Source organism: Puntigrus tetrazona, chromosome 13 (assembly GCF_018831695.1).
Source record: "Puntigrus tetrazona isolate hp1 chromosome 13, ASM1883169v1, whole genome shotgun sequence".
In the NCBI taxonomy this organism is placed as follows: domain Eukaryota; kingdom Metazoa; phylum Chordata; class Actinopteri; order Cypriniformes; family Cyprinidae; genus Puntigrus; species Puntigrus tetrazona.
In genome coordinates, this window is record NC_056711.1 from 19,413,118 (window position 1) to 19,439,459 (window position 26,342).

Consider the following 26,342-nt stretch of genomic DNA (forward strand, 5'->3'; position numbering starts at 1 on the left):
GGTGTTGAGTGACCGGGTGAAGTTATCCGCCAGATGAACACCGAGGAATCTGGTGCTCTTGACGGTCTCCACCTCGGACCCGTCGATGGACAGCGGAGAATGGTCGCTCTTTGCTCGCTTGAAGTCAACGCCTTCGTCTTGTCGACGTTCAGAAATAGATTGTTGGCTCTACACCAAGTTGTGAGCTGCTGCACCTCATCTCTGCATGCTGACTCGTCGTTCTTGCTGAGGAGACCCACCACTTCGTGTCATCAGCGAACTTGATGAAGTGATTGGAGCTCGTGAGTCGTGAGTCAGCAAGGTGAACAGCGGTGGACTGAGCACACAGCCCTGAGGAGCTCCAGTGTTCAGTGTGGTGGTGCTGGAGATGCTGTTCCCGATCCGGACTGACTAAGGTCTGCCTCTCAGAAAGTCCAGGATCCAGTCGCAGAGAGAGGTGTTCAGGCCCAGCAGGCTTAGCTTCTCTATAAGAAGTCTCGGCCACAAGAAATGGATGCACAGCATCTCCAGGCACACAGCATGACAAATGCTGCTCGTTTTCAGCTGCCCGCGGCACAAAAGCTACATCATTCAACCCCCCCTGCATTCGATACATACGGCACACATCCAGAAGAGCAGGAGGACGGTTCTGGAAACGCTCTTCAAAGAGCTCGTGTTCCTCTGTTGCTTCAGCTGATACGTCTCATGCGAGAGAGCTGCACTTGTTGATTGAATTTGGGTTTAATTGAATTGTTGCGGAGCGTTTCTTTCGCAGCCTTCAGGTTCAGCCTCAGAGGAGTTTAAACTGGTTGATGCGTTTGCCCAAGGTGCTACATTAACGCTCGTTTGATTTAATCGCGGCTAACTAAATCAGATATTTACATCCAACAACACTTTATCATCAGGAGATGAAGTCCCATACTCATGGCCATTTATTATTGTGTAGGATTATCAATCAATCAGTCATTTTTATTTATATAGCGCTTTTAACAACACGGGTTGCATCAGAGCACCGAACAGTATAAAGTAAGAAGAAGACAATGACAGGGATGTATAATGACGAGATTGAACGATTTGTTATTAAATGCAGAGACGGTCTCTGTGATCAATTGGACGATGGTCGCTAGAAGTTAAGTGTCCCCAACAAAACAAGCCAGAGGAACCAAAACCCCATCCGTACAGACTGGAGAGAAAAAAAAAACCTTGGGAGAAACCAGACTCAGTTGGGGCCGGTTCTCCTCCGACCGGACGCCCAGCGCTTAACGTCCAGTTCAATTTTAAAACGCAGCTGTGTCAGATACATTATCTGGGATACACACACATAACTCAAGCGATATTGTCATTGTCTTCTTCTGCTTTATACTGTTCAGTGCTTTGATGCAACCTGTGTTGTTAAAAGCGCTATATAAATAAAAATGATTGATTGATTGATTGATTGATATGATGAAAAGAAGCTGTAAAGCATTACACGTAAATTAATTATTCTTGCTTTATGTAAAACTCTGGGTCTCTTCATCATGTACATCAAGCACAGCAGTCCTGCTTTGCACGTACACGATCAACGCTTATTTCATATGCACATTCAAATGATGAAAATTAGTTAAAAACCCTGTCGCACACAATCTTTTAAGTGCCTTCTGTCATCTGATTGACAGGTTAGACTTTATTAGCGAGTAAACAGGCTTTCAGTATAATTGTACAAATGTCCATCTTAAACTTGTGCTATTTTCTGCGAAAGCTTCTGTGAATTTCGTATTATTTGTAATATTTCGATATAAACACTTAATGGACCTACTGATAACCAAAATATCAGTCATCGGGTTTTTTTCTGAGAAACGTTTAGTTGGTCATCTCTCAGTTATCATTTGGTTAAAAAAAAAGTCAGATAAAATATAAAATAAAAATAATAAATGATAAATAAATAAAGCTTATTTGGCAAGCTTTTGTTTTATGAAACAGACCTACTTTTTGGCCATATAAATATCAACATCTGCGCCAAATATAATACTTTTGCTCAGGTTGAATAAAATAAAGGTTGTTTTGTCCTTCATATTCTTACTATATTATTCTATATGTCTGATGTATCAAATATAATGCAAAACAGAAACTTATTATTACAGCTAAAGGTTAAATAAATAGTTTTTACCACACACACACACACACACATACACATATACATATAAATATACATATACAGTATACATATATACATATACATATATAGACATACACATATACATATACATATACACATATATATATATACACACACACACACACACATATATATATATATATATATATATATATATATATATATATATATATATATATATATATATATGCATCTATTTAAGCTTTTTGCGGAACACCAACTGCATTATTGCTTGCCAAGTTTTGCACTAAAAACATAACGTCGTAATAATCACTTTGCATGACTTCTTGAACCCTCTCCTGACCTTGGCGATTACATTAGTTAGCGTTTCTGTCCTTAAAACCTCTAAACGTAAGCAGCATCTTTGCATGCAAAATGAGAAGCAGTGCTTACACGCTCCAGGTTCACTTCTGGATCCAATACTGCTCCACATCACATTGTGACGATCCATAAATCATTTAGTGCCACTTAAACGGTTCATACAAGACTGAACTCATCAGGGATCTTGTTTAATATAAACCCGAGTATCCGCAGAGAAAAACACACATCGCATTTTAGGCTTTCACTCAAAATCGTTTTAGGACTGTAACGTTTCAAACAAATGATGACTAGTCCCCGGTGGCTAGACACATCACATCTGTTTAAGCTTATGCGTGACGAACGATGAGTGATGTTAACCTTTGACCTATTATCACGCATGTTTAAGGCCATCGCCGCATCTGAAGGATTGCGTCATCTGTCGGCATCACTCACTCTCGTCTGTCGCTGTCTTTACCGCTTAAAATCCAAAAAACGTTTCCAGATTCTCCGAGAAGATCTTTTTTTATTTGTACCTCCTTATAATTCCCAGGGCGAAACAAAAGCAAGAGAGAGAAATAAGTCTTCCGAATGCATCGACAAAATCACAGGCTGCAGATAAAAATGTGTTTGCCCTCATTCCAGTACGAGGAAGATTTGTGTCAGTGTATGGAAATGAAAAGTCGTCCTGTGGGCTGTCAAAACCAAAAAATATAGAGATTAAAAAGCAGAAAGCGCCATGGAGAACATGAAGGGATGACGCACTGATCATCTGCATTCGGCTTATCTTCACTGGAGGGAAATGCCTTTCACAAAGGACTTATTTCCCAAATCATTTTAAGTTAAAAGCAGCTTGACAAGTAGTTTGACAAGTAAGTAGTCAGCCTCACTGTGCTACGAACGAACAGTAGCAAACATACCATGGCAACACCCTAGCAACCGCCAACAACTGCATAGCAATACCGCGGAAAAGCGCAACTGCTTAGCAACACCCTACCAACCACCCCGCAGCGCTATAGCAACCGCATGGCAACACCGTAGAAAAGCTAGATTAAGTAGTCGTATTTACTACAAGTTACTAAAAAAGTAGCAACAGTAGAACAATGCCCTAGCAACGACCAGGAACGCCCCCAGCAACACCCTAGCAAAGAGGTTAAAGTATTCATTTTCACTACTAGTAACTAAACGGTATCAATAAACAACTTTAGCAACCACCCAGAACCCCCTTGCATCTGGCCAGCCACCAGCACACTTAAGCAACAGCATAGTAACAGCCTAGCAACCACGCAGACCGCCTAAGCAGCTGCATAGCAACGCACTAGTAACTGCGTCAAATCTTCTGTCTTCAAATTTTGAGCTGCAGGCTTTTTTAAGCCAATCTTGACACCTTCATCTATACTTCACTGCTATGTTTGCCATATTTCTTATGCATTTCAACTTATTTTGTGCCGTACGGTATGTGTTTGTGCAGCAGCACAATGCGCTCATTCATTTCGTCCTGTTGTTTTGCACTAAATGCTCCATCTGGGATCAATAAAGCTCCTGTCTAATGGACTCGTTCCAGAAACATGTTTTGGTGTGGACAGATGTTTGCAAATGTTTTCACCATTATAATCAAATCAATTAGTCACACTGAAATATCCCATATATACTCATGCATGTAAACACAACTCGGTGTTACGGCAAAGACAAACTCCTGCAAAACTGACAGATGGGAAGTCTGTAAACTTTCTTGCCAGCAGTCATTATTCGGCAGAAATAACACGGTCAGCGTGTGGCCGGTGTTAAGAGTGTTAAGGTCATGTGTGCTGACAGCGGGACGCCAATCAGCCGACAGGCCCCAAAATCATACACCATCATTACACACATCACATCCTGCTATCTCTCCAGCCACCGACCCAGAATAGCTCATCGGCCAATCAGATCAGGCGATTTTTTCCCGCTGACCTGTACCGATGGTTAGATTGCATTAATTGGACGGGTCATTCTCAGGGAACGCTCCCGATTGAGGCCTGTGTGAGTCCTCATGACTAGATACTGGACAGTAGATGTAGAAAGACTATTTAAAGGGACAGTTCCTTATTTAAATGTCCCAGCGTTTTGTTTTTGCTCGTGCAATGGAACTAGAAGCTTCCTAACATTTAGTTACGTTTTCTGCAGAGCAAAGAAGCCAATTTATACAAACGGTCACAGAATGGCATAAGAGTAAAGGCATAATTTTTATTTTTGGGTGAACTACCTTTTTAATTCAGTGTAGTGTGTGTACTACTTTACAAAGACATTTTAAAGTATGGCATATCATTTAATTAAAATTGGAACTTCGGGGCATGTATTGTGGAAAATCGTATTCAGTTCAGGAGTTTGGAGAGTGTTTGTGATTAATTTGATTTGGACGGGGCTCACGAATCATTTGATTCAGATCGGGAATTTGGAGTTGGTTTGCAAATCATTAGATTTAGATCAGGAGTTTGGAGTGGGTTCGTGATTCTTTTGATTTATATTGGAAATTTGGAGGAGTTCGCTATTCATTTGATTCAGATTCTTTTGATTTATATTGGAATTTGATTATACTGGAAAATTTGGGGGCTCACAAATCATTTGATTCAGATTGGGAATATGGAGTTGGTTCGCAAATCATTTGATTCAGTTTGGGAGTTTGGAGAGGGCTTGAAAATCATTTGATTCAAATCAGGAGCTTGGAGAGGGTTCAGGATTCATTTGATTTAAATTGGAACTTTGGAGGGAGTTCGCTATTCATTTGATTCAGATCAGGCGTTTGAAGTGGGTTGGCAATTCATTAGATTCAAATCTGGAGTTTGGAGCAAGTTTGTGATTCATTTGATGTATAATGGAAATTTGGAGGGGGCTCACGAATCATTTGATTCAGATCGGGAATTTGGAGTTGGTTTGCAAATCATTTGATTCAAATCAGGACCTTGGAGCGGGTTCAGGATTTATTTGATTCATATTGGAAATTTGGAGGGAGTTCGCTATTCATTTGATTCAGATCAAGCGGGTTTGCAGTTCATTAGATTTAAATCTCGAGTTTGTGATTAATTTGATTTATACTGAAAATTTGGAGGGGGCTCACAAATCATTTGATTCAGATTGGGAATATGGAGTTGGTTTGCAAATCATTTGATTCAGATTGGGAATATGGAGTTGGTTTGCAAATCATTTGATTCAGTTTGGGAGTTTGGAGAGGGTTCAGGATTCATTTGATTTAAATTGGAACTTTGGAGGGAGTTCGCTATTCATTTGATTCAGATCAGGCGTTTGAAGTGGGTTGGCAATTCATTAGATTCAAATCTGGAGTTTGGAGCAAGTTTGTGATTCATTTGATGTATATTGGAAATTTGGAGGGGGCTCAACAAATCATTTGATTCAGATCGGGAATTTGAAGGGGGTTTGCAATTCATTCGATTCAAATCTGGAGTTTGGAGAGGGTTTCTTTTATTCAGATCTGGACTTCAGAGTGTGCATTTATGGGTTAAACACATTGGATTGCTTGTTTGATCATTCTTAATGTTTATTGGGCTATTTATATAAAAACGCTAGAGGTTGGGTTTAAATCAACTTCTAATATACAGGTCTACATACTTATCAGAATGTTATCTGGGATGTTTGTTTACTGACTTGGTCAGTAATTTGATTCATCCAAAATGAATTATAATGAATCACGATATCTGTTTAAATCTGTTGTTATGGGGTTGATATGATACGGTGCTTGATCGTAATGGCTCTGTTTCCTGAACCTTGACACTGTTGGCCGATTCAGCTGCGTACGGCCTGCGGCTTTGTAATAAAGGACTGCTGTGTGAATTTATCACGCAAACAAATGTGCAGTCAATGAAAAACCGATTCCAGCGTCAAAACACCATGTTGCTCACTGTCCTTCTCCTGCCTCTCAGCGTACACACGTGAGTCCACCTCACCTCACGGTGCAGGACATCAAGACGGACATCTGCTGTCGAAAAAGCCTGGCAAATGTTGTTTATGCGCAGCTGCCGTGGCATCCTGACTGCGCATGCATATTCATACACAGTTCATCAACGCGCGCTCCGTCCTAATGCGCTGCGCCCGAGGCTGGTGTGCACAGAAGAACATCGTTTTGCCGAAACACAGGCCATCCATCAAAGAAATGCAAATCTTTTCCGGCGAGGCGTGTTGCGCTCTCTTCGGGGGGAAAAATACAGAGATGAGGAATGTAGAATTTAAGGGATAGAAACGAATGCGGGTCGATTTGTCAAAAGGTCGGACCTTTGAGGTCCTGAAGAACGCTATTCATATACGAAGAAATGTTCGTTAACAAAACGAAAAATATTCATTATAATAATTTCAACGCGTCTTTTGGTTCGTGGAAACAAACAGGAAATGTGTTTGCAATAAAGCAAGCAAGCGAAGGTCGGAAGACTTGAAAATTGGCTGAAATGCACTCATCCTCGGGCCATCCAGGATGCAGAGGAGCTATTTCTAGCTACGGATGATCTGCGGTGAATGGGTGCCGTCGCAATGAGCGTCGTTTAAAAACATCCACGGCACTCCATCGTCGGTTAATGTCACGTGAAACCAAAAGAAACCAATCCGGCATTAAGCCTTTATCTTTAAACCATTGTTTCTGGTCACAGTAATCCATGATAACACTTGACGTCCATCTCTCTAGCTTGGCCTGTGCAGATTTCTCTCCTAAATCAGAAAAAACGCTTTTAATGGTAATGATAATGGACAGTTTTGGATTTGTTACATACATACAAGACATTAACTGACGGACTGGAGCGGTGTGGACTTTATGCGACGTCTTCATCAGCTGTTTGGACTCCGACGGCACCCATTCACTGCAGAGAACCCGCTGGGGAGCAAGCGACGCAGTATATAAACGAGCGCGTAAAACAAACACAAAGGTCAAAACTGAAACCCAACCCAAATGCGACGTGAAAAGGAGCGGCAAATTAAAAACACATCAGAAAGCGTCGAACTATAAGAGCCCGTCTTCGTTCAAAATGGCTTTATAGCTGATTTCACGGAGCTGAAGCTCTTACTGAAAGCGCGTTAACGCACAAGTGTTCAACGGCAGCCTGTAATGCAGCCGCTTCTGAGGGAATTAAAGAAGCGCTGCTGTCTGATAGCGGCTATTAACTCCACTCAACAGATTTTACACGTGAGCGGAGAAACCGGCTGTCCGAAGGGACTAGGAAAGCATGAAGACGTGTGTGTGTATGTGTGTGTGTGTGTCTATATTACCATACAGATTGGCTCTTTCTATGTTCCATTATGCACTAAGGTTTCATTATCATGGCAGGTTCAGCTGCGAAAAAGAAACAAATGCCAAATATACATTAAACGACACAGACGTTAAACCCCACAGAACAGGCGGAGTGAAGCGTGCTGCATATGCAGTTCCTTTGATATCACGAGTCTGCATTCGCGGCATTTCATTTCATTCATTTCCACCAGCCACGCTAATCTCATTTATCTTCAGAATACGCCGACTACTTGAGCAAGCAAGCAAGTAAATAATTAAATAAAAGGGGAAAAAAATATTTTGGCAATTCAAATAATTACATGAAAAATATAAACAAATAAAATTAAACTAAAGACAATTTAAAAGGACGGAAAAAAATAAAATGAATGACATTAAAACTAAAACTTTAATGAATTAAAAAGTCAAATAAGCACAAATAAAGAAAAAAAAAATTACTTAATATAAAAGTCAAATATTTTGTCAAATAATGTATTGAAATGGTCAAATAAATGTATTAATATTTAAAACAAATAAATCAATTATTAATTTATTACATATTATTCATTAATTAAAATGCAAATGAATAAATAAATACATTAACTGATTAACAAACATACTTATTAAACCAAACAAATTAAGAAAAAGGAAAAAAATTATTTCAAATGCAAGTAAAAATGTGATTTCAAACATAGAAATAAATACGTAATATTAAAGGTAATGTGAAAAGGTAAAAAGGAAAACTGAAAGGAAGAATCTACGTAATAAAAAATAATTGTTTTGATATGTATGCCAATACTTCTTAGTTCAATAAATAAATATAAGGAAACAGTGTGTTGTGGTTTTATGGGATATTTGAGGTGCATTTTAGAATCGAACCCTTAAATGTTGGACCTGGGTTGCATCTTTGTCTTCAGCGATCAGGTGCCTCCCGTCCTTCTCTGCTTCCTCAGTTCTGAGGTCATTTGGCAAACAGCTGTTGAGGAAACGGCTTCATCAGTCAGAGTATTTAGCCGCGCTCTTTGGCCCCGTCCCTGAATCACCCATTAGCTCTTCTGTGGACGTTGAGAGGGGACACGCATTATCTGTCGGGCTTTTCCTGTCCAATACAGAAACTCTGAGTCTTTATGATATCTCAAGCTAAATGGTTAAATGGGCTGAGATATGCAGACTTTGAGAAAGCCAAAATACCTGCTATTTCTGCTGCTAACAAAATTATAACATTATTATTAGCATGTGTGAAATATGACAAAAACAATTGTGAATATATATATATATATATATATATATATATATATATATATATATATATATATATATATATATATATACATACACTTTTTATAATTTTATATCATATATATGATAAAAAGGTGTGAATATCAATTTATATATATATATATATATATATATATATATATATATTTATATATATATATATATATATATATAATAAAATAAAAAAGAGTGTGAATATCAATTATTTAAAATGTTAATATAAATAAAATAATTTAATTCTAATTATATTAATTATTTAATAATTAGTATAACTTGCTGTGCAAATGTAAAAATGCACAGTCCAATAAATAAGCTAAACATTTAATTATTAATCTTAAATTATAATGTAACATTCATAAATAATTTAACAATTTATATAACTACCTATACAAACAAATAAAAATCCACATGTAAACGTAAACGGACTGAAAAACGAAATAAAATAAGTAAATAATCACATGAAGTATTTTTTATAACAGAATAAGGTTTTCTGTAAAAATGTAGGGGTTTGTAAGTGACGGTAACAGGCAAACCGGCCTTAACAAACACCAATTATGCAGAAAGTATATATTTTCAGCCTGATTGTTGTGGTCTGGGCTGATGTTGTACTACACAAACGTGTTTGTAATCTCTACGAAAGCAGTTTTTGCCGTTTCAACGTCTAAGATTGGTAAGTAAATGCTTGTTACTCCGTCCTCCCCGAAGCACAAAGCATCAGCCTAATGAAAGCTCATTTTGTCTGGGTTCTGCCACTTTCAGGATAATAGCTAAAAACACTGTTGTGTTTCCCCAGACGGTGTGTGCATTGGTTATGAAGGTCCCGAACGAGGAGGAAGCGTCAAAGCGTGACCGTGCTCGTCTTGAGTTTGATGTTCATGCAGTGAAAACCATGCGGCGCTGCTTAGTGTTTATGATGCACGTAGGATTCAAGCGTCTGTGTGCATGCTAAAATGCATGTGTTTTTATAGTCTGTGTGAGCAGAAGGTCAGCTAATGAACTCTCTTTGAAGGGACATTCGTCAACATCTAGATCCCTCGGTTCGAAGCGGAACCCAAATAAAAGTTTCACCCACCTTTAAGTTGCGACTTGCTTTTTTTCTGCGGTGCACAAAAAGAAACGCTCATGCTGGTGAAAATAGGAGGCAAACAAACACCGCAGACCTTAAAAAGATCAATAAAAGTGTTATGAAAGTCGTTGGTGTGCTATATTCCAAACCTCCTGAAGCCAAAGCATTGCTTTAAATGGGCCACGTCACGAAAAAGTCTCTTTTGAACATCGCACCGTATTTAAATATATAGTAAATAATAACATGGTTATCGTAAGCTTGCTTGTTTAACTAAAATACAGTATTTTAGAATGTAATATTGTTAAATGTAATTTTACATTGATAAATAGAAAGTTCAAAAAGTCTCTAACCAAGTTTGTTTTTTTGATTCATATTTATTTGATCTTTTATATATTTATAGTTTTTTTTATTTTTATTCGAAAATATTTTAAAATGTCATTTATTGCTGTGATTTCATTATAATATTCCGATTAGCTGCTCAGAAATATTTATTATTATTATTCCGTCGAAAATAGAACAGAACTCGAATTTTACCAAACGTTTTTTTGGATCAACGGAAAGAAAAAGAACCGCATTTATCTGAAACGGAAACCTTTCGCAACGTCATAAACGTCTTTATCATTGCTTTTCATCAATTCAAAGCATCCTAAATTAAAGTATTAATTTCCAATTGCATCTAATTGCATTTACACACACGCACACATATAATATTTGCAAATATACCAATAAAAGCATTGTACTGTAATTCTGTCGCTGTTGCAAAACATGCATTTATCGAAGAATGCCAATTATAACCGACCCCTTGAGACTTATTAGGGCCCATTTATTCCGAGGCTCGGAGAAAGGCTGGAAAAATGGTCCTGCAAATAAATCTTGACCAACATTATAAGTCTCCTTGAGCCCATTATGCAGCCAAGCGTTTTCGTTTTATGATCATTTGGCACTATGCAGCATTTCAGACGTCTTTGGAAGTGAATGTTCATTAACGCTTCGAGTGTGCAGTAATCAGTCGTACCAGGCGCCTGCCAATTATCCCATTCGAGCGTGCGTTTTTTTGTTCTAATTACGGTTCTGTGACAACACGGAGATTCGCACCGCATTACATCGATGATGAGCGTCGGCCTGATGCAAGCAGCTGTTATTACGGCACTCTGTTTAACGCAAGCCCACAAAAGACCTATTGACCAGCGGGCCGCGATTATTCCGGTTGCGTAGGACCGATTGGGATTCGCTCGGTTCCCGCGCGCGAGGATCACGGCCTCAGCTAGTGCAGAAAAACGGTTCGCTCGGCGGCGACAGAAAAGGCCGGAGTGAAAAAAAGGCTGCTTCGGTTTGAGTGAGCGCCGCCGGGGCGAGCGAGAGCGAAAAAAAACACGCTTTCTGATCAAAACATGGGGCGTAACGCTACTCGAAGATGCATTCTCCCCAAAAACAAACGAATGAAAAAATTGCTTCTTATTTTTCTGTATTAATCAGTGGCTGTGTCTAAAATTTAAAAAACATTCAGTTCATTTTCTATTCATTTTTACATATAAACGTCGTCTCCAGAAAATTGCGCCCGCGGCAGCAATGCAGCTCCGCCTTCTTTCTCTGCTAAACATTGTTATGAAGTTATATAGATGGGTGGATAGTGTATTAGTTATTATATATCTGTGTTATAGCTAAGGGACGATCGCGTTCACTCGATCTGTGCTGCTCAGACATCTCTCACGCCACAAAAAATGGCATTTATCGCTTGGATTCCCTTCAGAAACGAAGCTCGTTGTGATTATTGTGCTACGAATAATGTTTAGTGAAGTCTGTTCGGCTGAAACAGAACCGATTAGCATGTTGCCGGGGTGACAAACGGGTAACTGGGATGCAGTTAGCTCGATTTCCGAGCGGCTAGCATGTTATTCGCACGACAAGCGGCTAGCGCGTCGCTAGCCTGATTGGCAAAAGACCAGCGTGTCGTTAGCGCCTTACTAGCACATTGCTAGCATGACTGGCAAGTCACTAAGATGTTATCACGATCGGTAAGCGACTGGCATTTCGCTAGCATGGCTAGCAAGTTAATAGCATGCCACTACCACAGTTGGCATGATTAGCAAGGTGCTGGCATGAATAGCAAGTTACTAGCATGATTAGAAGAGACTAGCATGATAGATAGATAGCCTATACGGTTGTACTGTACCGTACTCCTTGATTGGTTGATTGGTTACAGCGCTTATGCTATCGGTCAGAATGCTTTTCAGGCATTACCTTCAGCACGTATGAAAACAGAGCCAAAACCTGGGCTTTTTTTTTTTTTGACAATTTAGAAATATATAAACGATGACTTACTGTTTGGTCACCTATAGGTGAACTTTTCGTATTAAAACGCCGTCTACGCAGGAAGCTCAGCTGTTATGTCGTCTTGCTCAGTTTTGTAGCTGAAACACTTAAAAAAATGTCACAGGTCGACTTCAGCAATACGAACAACAGATGGCAACATGCACAGGTAGGAAAGGAAAAAAACACAGAGAGATTCTTAGAATAGATTTTAATTTCTTATATGCGTGACTCATCAGATATCATCCTTTTCAAATAAATATAAAAGTACAATCATCGTTATAAATGTGCAACTTGCAACCAGAAATAATTTGCATACAGTAAATCAATGGCACGCCAAGATGCAGGCAACATGGGACAAGTCTGAAATGAAGACGCGTGAGGACCGATAACCAGCTAACCAGGTCTAGATTACTGACCAGCTCATGACTAAAGTAGTGTACTGGGGGAAAAAGAAAGAATTCTCTCAAGCGTTTCTTCAACTGCTACCGTAATTTGATTTACAGTAAATAAAAATATATATAAATATATTTATAAATATATTTATTTATAAATAAATTTATAAATATATTTATTTATAAATAAATTTATAAATATATATATATATATATATATATATATATATATATATATATATATATATATATATATATATATATATTTGTTCATTTAAAATTTTGTTTTCAATTATTGTTGTTTATTGTACATTTTTCGATTTCAGTTTGCACGTTTTAGTAATTTATTTGTGTTTTGTTCATATAAGTTTTAATCATTGAATTGAATTTATTTTTGTTTGAAATGTTGAGTGCATTTTTATTTAATTTTAGTTTTAGTTAACCACAATTAATTCATGTTAGTTCAGTGAAAACACGCTTGACTTGAATAACGCGTATTACACTTTTATATTCCCACGTTATTCCCGTCCAACAAATTCCCAGCAGATAAAATCAAGATTACGTTTCGTGTTTCAATCAGAAATGTCATGTTTTAAAAATAAAACAGGCTTTTTTTTTTATACGTGGACTTTCGTTGTAGATTTCCCTTTTTGAATGAAATCAATCTAAATCCTAATCTTACGTGCATGTTTCTGCAAAAACAGAGAGAAATAAAGAGAGCAGGGGAGAGAGATTGAGTAGGCGAACACCTATTCTGTTCTTGCATACTGATAAGGAAGCTTTCTTAAAATATAATCATGATGAAAATTCATGTCAACAGTTAAACAGTCTGAATCACAATTATAAAAGCTGATATGCTTTTCATTGAACAAAGCAAAATACCGTCTGAACATGCATTCTCTGTTTTTCTAGAAGGAAGTCAGGAATAATAGTTTTTATTTGATTTATTTTAGCCTTTTCTATTCATAACTCACGTAACTACTATTGTACCTGTCCTTTTCTGGTATTATTAACATTCATATGCTTTAATAGTAAAAGATGCATGAAATAAATACATTGAGAAAAGACAATAACATTTTTTGTAACTAATAGCTTTATAGTAGCTGTCAAAAATAATGTAAAAAGCCATCATTATGATTATCTGCAATGATTTTGATCGTGTGATACAAACAGGCAGCAACTAGATTATATCGATTTAACATTAAGTGTTAAATATCTTTAAGTTAAAGTTGCAAAAAAAAAAAAAAAAAAAAAACGTGCCAAAAAAGGGCCGAATGATTACAATGCAGTAAAAACAGACCTAGAAATCCCGTCTCATTTTATTTTAACCTCTGTATTGCTTCTGAAACATGATTTTTTTTGTTCTAGTGACGAAAACACGAAACAATAATATTTCTAATATTTGTTCCCTCTTTCCAAACACCACTCTAAGTCGTGCTTTTACCAAAAATGAGCCGCAATCTAAACCTGGTTTCTTCCTCACACACTAAAGTTCGACAGAAACTTGGACTTGTTTGGCTTTATATTGCTGTTAAAAACACAAAGGTGAAACATGACGGATGAGTTAACGGAGTCCGTTTCGGGGGCTACGCAAAAAGACAAGATAATAAATGAATAAATAAATACAATGCGAAATTCTCCAGATCTCCCAGGTCCTGGAGAAAACGGAGGACTTCAGTTCAGTTAGATCCATTGCAATCAATGGAGATACATTTTGCAAAATGCAAAAGATTTACTGTACAGAGTGAGTCAGATCTACATTACAGTTACATGGTTGAGGGACAAAATAAGGCAGTTGATACTGATCCATGCATGCATTTTAAGAGAACAAACTTAGTCTTAAATACGCTTATTTGATATATTTCAATGCATCTTCAGGCTTGCGGAAACGCGCTCCTTCACAAGCTCATACCGTGGTTTGCATTTCCGTTGCATTGTTGGCACAGCTCCGCTTTACATCTCAAACTCTCTCTTCATCTGCATCACTCATGCACAATGATATGATCTTCATTAGAGGTCGGCAGTATGACCGTGTCAGGGTTAATTAAAACAGCTGTTTAAGCACTAAAACGACCACCTGTTAATAAAAACTAAAAATGAAAAAAAAAAAAAAAAAAAATATATATATATATATATATATATATATATATATATAAATAAATATATATATATATATATATATATATATATATATATATATATATATATATATATATATATATATATAAATATATATATATATATAATATAAAACAAAAAGCTAATAAAAATGCCAAAAGTACATTACAAAAATAACCAAAAAATAAATATTTTAATAAAAATTGCATTGCAAGGTACGACCGGTTTGACCGCCTTAAACTAGCATGACTAGCTGGCAACGTGTTTATCGTTGATCCAAAATGGTCTTGGACCAGCTAACGACCAAGTTAGATGAGCTAGAAACCAGTTACCAGCCGAATTTTACATCAGAGAACACAATCAGATAATCAAAAGCTTTTAATTCAGTGGATTATAAATGATCGTCGTGATATAGAGACATCTTCGAGTAGAATATCACGACTTGTCCCATAACTACCTTGTGATAAGTAGTATTTTGTTCATACTGCCCACCCCTAGTTTTCGTCACAGTTCGAGCGCATTTAATCGAGTCATTTACTCTTTCCAAGTACGCCATCACTGCAGATAATACATTAATATATTCGTATACAAAAATAGACCTATTAGAGATACAAGTGCCTCTCGTATGGCTTTACCATAGTAGCATGCAAAAAACTACATCAGAAGATTGAACTACCTGAGGTTGTATATTATAAGCAAGAGCCGGCGATCTCCGTTCACTCCTCACGGTTTTCCCTTTGCAATATGCAAAAAGATTTAGAAAGTGTTCCTCTTGACTATTTACAGTGAGTTACATACAGCTAGATAGAGTGAGTGGAGAACACAGAAGACAGAGCTAGCTCTCTCTCTCTCTCTCTCTCTCTCTCTCTCTCTCTCTCTCTCTCTCTCTCTCTCTCTCTCTCTCTCTCTCTCTCTCTCTCTCTGTCTCTCTCTCTCTCTCTCTCTCTCTCTCTCTCTCTCTCTCTGTCTCTCTCTCTCTCTCTCTCTCTCTCTCTCTCTCTCTCTCTCTCTCTCTCTCTCTCTCTCTCTCTCTCTCTCTCTCTCTCTCTCTCTCTCTCTCTCTCTCTCTCTCTCTCTCTCTCTCTCTCTCTCTCTCTCTCTCTCTCTCTCTCTCTCTCTCTCTCTCTCTCTCTCTCTCTCTCTCTCTCTCTCTCTCTCTCTCTCTCTCTCTCTCTCTCTCTCTCTCTCTCTCTCTCTCTCTCTCTCTCTCTCTCTCTCTCTCTCTCTCTCTCTCTCTCTCTCTCTCTCTCTCTCTCTCTCTCTCTCTCTCTCTCTCTCTCTCTCTCTCTCTCTCTCTCTCTCTCTCTCTCTCTCTCTCTCTCTCTCTCTCTCTCTCTCTCTCTCTCTCTCTCTCTCTCTCTCTCTCTCTCTCTCTCTCTCTCTCTCTCTCTCTCTCTCTCTCTCTCTCTCTCTCTCTCTCTCTCTCTCTCTCTCTCTCTCTCTCTCTCTCTCTCTCTCTCTCTCTCTCTCTCTCTCTCTCTCTCTCTCTCTCTCTCTCTCTCTCTCTCTCTCTCTCTCTCTCTCTCTCTCTCTCTCTCTCTCTCTCTCTCTCTCTCTCTCTCTCTCTCTCTCTCTCTCTCTCTCTCTCTCTCTCTCTCTCTCTCTCTCTCTCTCTCTCTCTCTCTCTCTCTCTCTCTCTCTCTCTCTCTCTCTCTCTCTCTCTCTCTCTCTCTCTCTCTCTCTCTCTCTCTCTCTCTCTCTCTCTCTCTCTCTCTCTCTCTCTCTCTCTCTCTCTGTCTCTCTCTCTCTCTCTCTCTCTCTCTCTCTCTCTCTCTCTCTCTCTCTCTCTCTCTGTCTCTCTCTCTCTTAAGAGTTTTCAGCTCACTACCATCTGTTTCTGCCTCAGCTCACTGTCTTGACAGCTCACTACCATCTGCTCATTTAGCATCTTCATTTAGCGATTCTTCAACCAATATTCCTTGTTTTATAAAGCAGTTTGATTTATCATTTGGGGAGAAGGGGAGTTTTCATTGGCAGGGCTTTGCGGCAAGAAAGCTTCAGCGAGGACGGGTGCATCGAGGCAACATTAGCCAGTTTTGTAGTGTATTAAAGTTCAGCTTGATGATGCATTATGGCGTTAACTGCTGGGAGCGCAGAACGGCTCAAAAATGCGCATTACGGTAGCAAACGATCGCTCTTATGAGTTTGTTTACGCGCACAGCTAAATAGCGATGTTTTAGGAGGTTTCAGGAGTTCGTCTGAATTAATAAACCGCCAACAAGGAAGTCTTGTTTACATGAGCTTTTGAAATGATTAGATTTCAGTGATGCCGGCAGAATGTTAATTACGCCGATGCAAACGCAAAACAACTTCTAAATAACGGGAAAATCTAAGTGTGCTATTGAGTGCATGCATGATCTTTTAAAGGACATTCTGCAAACTGATTGGTACGGATCATTTCCATTTGACACAATTTGGTTACATTTTGATGCCGATCCATTACAAACTTCATGCCAATCTTAAAGACCTCAAGGTGGTCTGCTTTTAAAGCATATCAGAGTACAGGACTGGGCCTGTAAACGCATTCAACTCAAGAAACAAATGAAAGGGAATGCAATGCATAACGTTCTCTAAATGCGACGCACCGGATCCCAGTTTTTCTTAACGTCTTCGTTGTTTTTCCAGTGCAGATAGAGATGCATGTACGCAAAAGCCCATCCAATGAGAAGTCTTGTTTTATTAAGAATTAATCGAGATGAAGTGAGCTCATAATTAAACCAAGAACCAAGCGTCTGCCGAAGGGCTCGGGAAAATCAACTCGCGTCCCAAGTCGAAATAAGTTTTCATACCACATTTGGACATGTTTTAAGTTCAATTTTTCAAGCCTTCGCTTTATATTTCGTCTCAAGCGACATTTACGCTCTTATCGATTCTTTCCAAGATATGAATGTTTTACAAGCGACGCTCTGTTCCGATTAAAGGGCTTCGTTTCGTTCCCAAACTTCTATTCTATTATTATGCATTCGATCAAACAAGGGCAGGTGTAGCGAACCCCATCTGAGAGGATTTTACAGACAGTGTTAATATGATGATAGAGGATGAAGTCTCGTATTCTCTCTCTCAGGGCTTCTCCACTTTATTCTCCTTCACTCCGTCTCTTCAGCTCCTCCTCTCTCCTCTTTGGGGAGCGACAGAGTTTGGCTTTGAAGTTGCTCTGCTCAGCCCATTGGCGCATCTCAACGTATTACTACGAGGGTGTCAAATTTTCCAAACGGCGGCGTTTCTTTGTCGTGAGATCCCCACTGACAGATCCGAAGGGGTACAGTAAACGCGCTGGCTTATACTGTACAAACTCACAACCTCCCAGCCCTCTAATCTGCATACTTGTTAAGTCACAGAAGCAAGCTTTGTACGACTTTAGTCTGCCGCACACTAGCTCACGTGGTATGCGTCCCGCAGTAGAGTTCTAGATCTGCCGAAAACTAAAAAAACGAATACCTGTTTAGTAGTTTTGTTTTCCAGCGATGCTTAAAACATAATACATTTTAGATTAGATTACTGTTTTAAGGACGATTTAACCATAAAACTGGTCAGAATAGACTACAAACGTTATCAATTAACAACTTAAAACGTATTATGCTTTTGTACTGTTTTTAAGAGTGGAGAGTTGACTTTTTGTTGAAAAGAAGCGCCGAAGAATGATAGACCGACACATTTTTTGTTAACTGCATGAACCTAAAAGTTAGATTATTACGCGGGTAATGAATTCAGCTGGATGTTATGTCACAAACTATATATAATAAGAGAAAACATGCATTTTGAGACGCTTTAGTGTGTCGAAATACTGAGCTTGGACTTTCCGTTGAGAGGTTTAGTGCAAGACTAAGACTAAGTAAAAACGAATATGCTTGCGACATTGACTGAGTTGATGTATAGTTGTAAACCGAGTGAGCCGAAAGTAAATAGGATGCTACTTTTTACGTATTTGAGATTTGACAAGCTCTGCTCAGCTCCTGTGAATAACCACTGGTAGTCAAGCTCACGTTGTACAGCATTGTCTACAATTTCTAAATAAACTGATTCAGGTAATTATTTGGTTGATTATTAAAATATGCAGAGTCACTTGAGGTGCGTTCAAATCCTCACGGGAAGTTCGTTTTTACAAGTCGGGAATTCATAATTACGACGTCAGGTGCATTCAAATATCACAGGTCTGGGTATTTTGGTTTAAGACTTTAACCCCTCGGTTTCACAGACGAGGCTTTTAACTGAAACCGACTGATCTTAAAACAAGTCAGTGCCTTTGTTTTGCCCTAAGATGCACACAAGCAATGCTTTTTTATAAAGGCGCGTTTATAAAAATTACTTAAATCGAACTATGGCCTAATCCTGGCTTCTGCTAAAACCTGTCTATGAAACTGGGCTTACATATAATGCACTAATAATAATAATGCACTGTATGATCTCACAAATAATTGCAAAATTATTGTCACACCTTATAGATTATAATGCATGAAAAACAACTCATTTGTGGGAATTGGTTGGTTGCCAATCAATATAATAATGCATTTTATGAAAATATATCATTTGAAAAACTTAATAATGTATTATACATACAGTAAATGATTTAAAAAAAAATTTTTTTAACGTTTTTTAAATTGAATGATTATATATTTGCACAGTCCTATGGTATGTTACACATGCAATTTTATTAATTTGAGGTCATTTACTATTGATACAGAGATCCCAACTCATTTCCCACTCGTAACAGCTCATAAATACGATCTTTCCGGCATGATTTGGACGCACCGTTACTTCCTAGCACGCGTTCGCAGCATACGCTGTAGCAAGTCACGATCCAAAAATCCTACAGGATATCCTACACAGGTCATGCATGCCATGCTGTTCTACACAAGCTCTAAAATTGAAATTTGCTCGACGTCCAGAGAGAGTTAGAGATGTTTCACTGCTAAAAACAATCGTTTCTGAGATGCTTTACGGGGGTTACCTCTACCTAGAGTCACTGGTTTCTGCTAATCGGTTGTTCATGATGCCCAAAGCGCCGACGCCGCCGGAAAAGCCGTTCTGCCGCGAGCTTCCGCACACCGTTCTGGGATATCCGTTCGCCGACTCCGACAGCTGTTTCTGCATGATGGCCAGCGAGATTTTATTGGATCCCGTCAAGTCCCGCATGGAGATCATCTCGCCCGAGAGCCTGCGTCCTTCGGTGTCGCTATCGCAAGGCCCGTCCGAGTCCGGCGTCCGGCCGAAGCGTCCGCGTCTGAGGCGCGAGCCGGGCCTGATGGCGTTGCGGCGTCCCAGGAAAGCGTTGGCTTTGTTGCAGCGCTGGCAGCACAAGCAGCTCATTTTCCCCAACATCCAGTTGAGGACCTGCTTGATGACGATGGAGATGACGTTGAAGAGCGAGTAGATGCAACACACTCCGGTCAAGATGAAGATGAAGTTGGCCAGCCGGTAAAGTCCTTGGTAGCCGTAGGCAGCGCTCTGGCTGCTCACCAGATCCCCGAAACCGATGGTGCTGAAGGTGACGAAGCAAAAATACAGCGAGTCCAGATACGCCCAGCCTTCGACCGGAGTGTACATGGCCGACGCGCAGCAGGAGATCACGATGGCCGACAGACCCAGGATGAGCATCACGTGGTAAACCGAGGGTTTCCAGCCGGGCAACGTACTCGCCGCGAAGTCCTGGCAGATCCCCGGCGGGAGGAGGCCGCTGGTCCGCAGGCGGCGCAGACGCACGGCCTTCATCACCACGGCCAGCAGGGTAATGATGCGCTCCAGAAAGAGGTTGAAGAACAGGATGGTGGCCGCACAGCCCAACAGACCGTAGAAGAGCAAGAAAACCTTTCCAGCTACTGTCACAGGGGTGGTCATCCCGAATCCTGCAGAGAGGAAAACAAAAAAGAGCTTATTTGCAATGTGAAGATCATTTGTTTTTATGCTTACGTTTATTTATTTGCTTTATGCATCTGTTCAAAACTGATGAATGAGAATAGCAAGAATTTGAATCAATGAAAAATGTGGATACATAATATATGTTTGTACTGTGTTTATTATGTACTGTATATATAAATACACGTGCATGTTTATATTTCAGAAATATATGTTACTTATATTTACTTACTATTATATTTATACATTTCAAATATTGATATATAGCATCAATTATATAAATATAAATATGTGCATGGAAATACTTTCAAAATATATGAGGTATGTGTGTGTATTTATATATATATATATACACACACACACATATATATATATATATATATATATATATATATATATATATATATATACACACACACACACACACACACATATATATATATATATATATATATATATATATATACACACACACACACACACACACACATATATATATATATATATATATATATATATACACACACACACACACACACACACACACACACACATATATATATATATATATATATATATATATATATAATACATACATGCATAATAAATACACACAGTACTCACACATATTATGTAAACGAACAAAAAAAATATTTTAGATGCAATTAATTGTTTGACAGCACTACAATAAACACAAAAAAACTATATAGACATATTAAATCTAATAAAAGTAACAAAGCTACTAAAACAGAAAATGTTAAATTAAATCTAATTCAGAATATTAACAAAAACCAATGATGCTGAAATAACACTGACGCGAGTACTAGTGGGATGTCAAATTTTACATGGAAATGAGTAAGAAATTATATTTTGCATAGAATATGAGGCCTGTTTGTGCACGCATTATGTATTTGGCAAGGGATATTATAGTTAACTAAACCACAAATTTAATATTTAATTTACGGTTAAAGACATCCTTTCATTTATAATGATTCAAAACAACAACACAAGTTTTACAGTAGGCTACTTTATTTTTACGCTGAGAGAAAATACATTATTTTCCATAATAATGCTATCAGTTACTTAAAAGATGAAATAATATTTAATCAGCTCTTTAACTAGACCTGATTACGACTGCCGGGTCACAAAAAAAAAAAACTGATATGCTAAAATGTGATTATTCCAGTAACGACTGACCGAATTCACAGCATTCACATCCCAGTGATTAAAACAGCTCGTCTTTGACAGTTAGCTGGGATTGATTTAGAGAGATGTTAAAGGGGGGTGTTTTCTAGAGGACTGCATCCCTTCGTCTGAATCATTAAAGGATTCCTGGGAGAAGAAGATAAAGCACTTACACTTTCAGTCATTTTAACTGATTGTAGTGAGAGAAAGTGAAAGAGAAACAGCACGAGGAACTGAAGAAAACAGCAGCAAAAAAACAACATTAAGATTTCTAGTTCATCTCTAGAGCATCGCCGTTCAAATGCATGATGCAATGCAACTGTATCACATTAGCGTATAGTTCTATTAATGCAAGTCAATTGGACTAGAATTATACGCTGTATTTTAATGCATCTTAAACATGCAAAAAAGCAGCACTGAAGCTATCTACAAAACTGAATTAATTGCATCAGTTACTTAAGTAGAAGACAAACAAATATTTTGAAGAATATCAGATCCCTGCTGCGTGTCTTGAAACACTACTAACTATAAAAATCCAGCATAAAAATAGAAGCACTGTGATCCAAACAAGTATTAAAAAAAACTATTAAACATTTAGTAATAGTGAGAAAATTACTGTAGCCTATTTTTTAATATCGTATTATATATTACATATATATTAAAGATTATTTTTATCACAACCATTAAATGCCGCGTTATGCAAGACACTATTGTAATTATTATTATGTAATAAAAACGTATAATTTTCGTTATGCACTAATAGTTTGAACCTTTATATTACTTTATTATGTTTTAGTAATTTTGTCCTGTTTTTTTTGCATTTTTTCACAGTTTCTTTCATGTCTATATATGTCATAGTACGTCAAGTTAAACCAAATAAAATATTTCCATTTCCATGGTAACCAGCTGAAATAAAAAGTTGCATAACTATTCAGTTAATGTTTATTTTAGTTCAAGGAACAAAAAAATGTCTTTAACGCATTTAGTCGCAGTTCGCGACAATCCCTAAATCATCCTAAGCAAGAGAAAATATATTTCAAACGACGAGCCCGGAGCGCTACTACAAACACGTCTTTTTTTTTGGAGCTGATGGAAAAATTTCTGACTTCTCTCAAAATGACAGAATTCACCTGCGATGCTTTCGTATACGCTGCAGAGCGAATGAAATAAAAGCCTGCACAAGCGCAAATGCCCATGCTGCATTCTGGACCGTTAGATAACACTTCAGTCTCAGGAGACACCCAAAGAGCAATGCCACAGACTGAGCTGAAACATATCCAATAAACACGAGCGGCGCCCGATGCCTGGGAAACACAGCTGCACACGCTTCACGAACCGAAAACGCGATAACAACGAGCCGAAGTGGCTCTCTGAAAACAGCCGCGATCAAGCGGCGCTCTTTAAAAGACAAAGAGAACGGGATCAAATCTAACCTCTCGGCCGTTCATCTCTAATTAATTAACCCTGCTCGTTTTTCCACTGGCCTGCCGCTGAGACGCTCTTGTTAAGAGGGCACTGAGGTTTCGTCTGCCGAGGGCCACCCAGCTCTCTCTCTCTCATTAAAACCTCAGTTACCTCAAACCCCGAACCATCGATTCTGCGCTGTTTCAGAGCCGACACTTCAGACCGGATCTCTGGAGACTTTAGGGCAAACTCGCCCCAAAATAACCCGCAGGACTTCACAATCAGTCTGAAGGGTAACCTTCGTGGAGAATTACAAGTCGGTACTCGTTCCGCTCGAGTGTGTGCGAATGAGCAACGTTCGCTTTACGGTCTTACATTTGACGTTCGGCATGAAACAATGCGGCAGTTTGGAGACAACACACCCGCGAAGTCAATGCATGACAATAAATGCTTTTTAGAAACTATTAGCGAACGAATAACGTCGACGTTAATCGGAATACACAGCCCATTTATTTACGCAAAGTAACCAGAAGAGGTCTATAATACTGCACTCGCAGGAAGTTATCATTGCATCTCAATGGCGTGTCACACAAAAAAAATTGAATATTTGCTGAAAATGCACCCTCGGGCCATCCAAGGTGGGCGTGAGCGCTGCATCACCTGTTCAGGAGTGAATGGGTGCCGTCGGAATTAGAGTTATAAACATCACAATAATCCACACCACTGCCAAAGATAGAAACAAATCTATCATCACGCTGCTGCTGTAGGCCAAAATATTGGTGCATAATCCATATCCACCAGTGAAAAAGTCAGTTTTGTCCACCCACATACTTGTTAAAGCTGCTTGATGCAGATTTCTTTCCCGATTCAGACCAGATCACAAGAGGAAACCAAAAGCGATGGTCCGTATTAAAAAAACGCATTAAAAATACACTTTTGGCTTCACAGCACATTAACTGATGGACCGGTGCGGTGGGGATTATTGTGCTGTTTGGACTCTCATTCTGACGGCACCCATTCACTGCAGAGCATCCAATGCTACATTTCTCCAACAATTTCTCTTTGAGATAACCGTTCCTTTATTTGCATTAGAAAAACCAATTTGAACTCACAGCGTGACAAAAAAACAAATAAAAATGCAATTTATATTCCAGAAAATCTGGTAAGCATCATGTCGCCAGGCCTACAGCGTGTTACAGTTTTTTGTGCTAGCATGTCATGAGGCAAGTCGGTGTGTTCTTAAGAAATGAACAGCATAGGAGCGCTTCACTGCGGCAGATGGCTTCAGCTCGTCTCCAAACACAATGCAGCACACAGCAATCTTTGCCTCACAATATGCCAGCACAGTCTAGCTATTTAGCACCTCCGAAAAAAATTAAAAAACACACACGAACACCCCGCAAGCGCATTAAAAACATCATTGTTCGCGCTTTCCAGCCCTGGACGGAGGCCATTTCAGCTGTCCTGCCCTCTTCAGGGGTCGCCGGCCAGATACAGAAAATACAGAGACGATGAGGAGGGATGGTGTCTTTTATTTTGCTGTGACGAAGAGGAAATCATTAGTCACCAGCCGGAGTGCAGGGGGTCTGCGGAGAACGGGTTCAGGGTGTGATGGGAAGGAGGAGCTAAGTAAGAAGTATCTGGCGCTTCCCCGACGCTGTACTACCATCTGCCTATTACTCGCCCCGTTACACATCATGTGCCTGATTACTTACGGTTACACAAACCAGTTTTGCTTTGGTGTTAAACGGAAACCTGTGAACGAATATAACAAACTTTAAACCAGCCTTTAAACTTTAAGTTGGATTGAAGCGTGCAAAATACACATTTAACTCTTTCTCCGCCAGCAATTTTGATGATTTTCACCTAAATTTGACGGCCTCCGGAATATTTTCTGCTGTGCATATATAAACATACTGTATATATAGCAATAAAGAGCCGAGAACCGCTGCTTTTAAACAAAACGAAACAAAAAACTATTTCACGCTATCTTTACGTGTCCATGTTTTATCACCCCTTAAATGCAGAGAGTTTGGACAAAACTGAGAAAAATGCATTTTTATCAAAGTAGTGCATTTTCAAGAAAAATTGAAAAATTTCTTTCACCTGTAAATAAACATATGAATGATTGAAATTCAATTTAATAAACAGAACAAACAAACAGACATATACATGCATGTTTATACACATTTAGGCTATATATATATATATATATATATATATATATATATATATATATATATATATATATATATATATACATATATATATATACACATATATATATATATATATATATATATATATATATATATATATACACATATATATATATACACATATATATATATATACATATATATATATATATACATATATATATATATATATATATATATATATATATATATATATATATATATATATACATACATATACATATACATATATGCATTTGACTTTATTCACTTGTTTAAGGGATATCATTACACACTCATTTATCACAGCCGTGACTCTCAGTGTCTGAACAGGGTCCCGAAACACACTTCTAGCCAATCAGCAGTAAGGAGGCGTGTCTTGTGCCGACAGAGAGAAGGGAAGGGCCTCCGAGGTCGTGTTGTTTCTTTTTGATAGGCGACTAATGTTAATTTTGCGACTTTGGTGTGTCATCTTCACTGTTGCCACGGTTGCTAACGTATGTGTGGGACGGAGATATTAAAATAAGGGCGTGGTCTCGTCGGGGTATGGCCGTGGTGTTTGAAATATCGGCATCGCTTGGCGAAAAATGACGTCACATAAAAATCATGAGAACATTTCTGATAACTTATAATAAAGAGAACGTTGGACTTAACATGGGCCTTTTTTCATAAATCTTAGGAAGAAGGAAGTCAAGTGATGTAATCGGTGTGATTTTTTTTATTTCAAAATAATTATTTTTTGTTAAACGCTAACACCAGTGACACCACTGCCTACATTATATATTTTATAACATTTATTTGGCATTGAAATTTTTTTAAAAGTCATTTGCATTGTACATGCTTTATGAATACATTATTATTGCAT

At 38.4% G+C, this 26,342-nt stretch overlaps 1 protein-coding gene across 2 annotated transcripts in view; it reads right to left on the reverse strand.

The window, feature by feature from the left end:
* Positions 1 to 16,718: 16,718 nt before the first annotated feature.
* Positions 16,719 to 26,342, reverse strand: part of kcnk12 (potassium channel, subfamily K, member 12) — a 30,562-nt gene continuing 20,938 nt past the window's right edge. For both annotated transcript variants that reach the window (XM_043254703.1, XM_043254702.1), the window contains one exon: positions 16,719 to 20,680. In XM_043254703.1, coding sequence (XP_043110638.1) covers positions 19,788 to 20,680 — 893 coding nt within the window. In that variant the 3' untranslated portion in view covers positions 16,719 to 19,787. The remainder of the gene's footprint in view (positions 20,681 to 26,342) is intronic.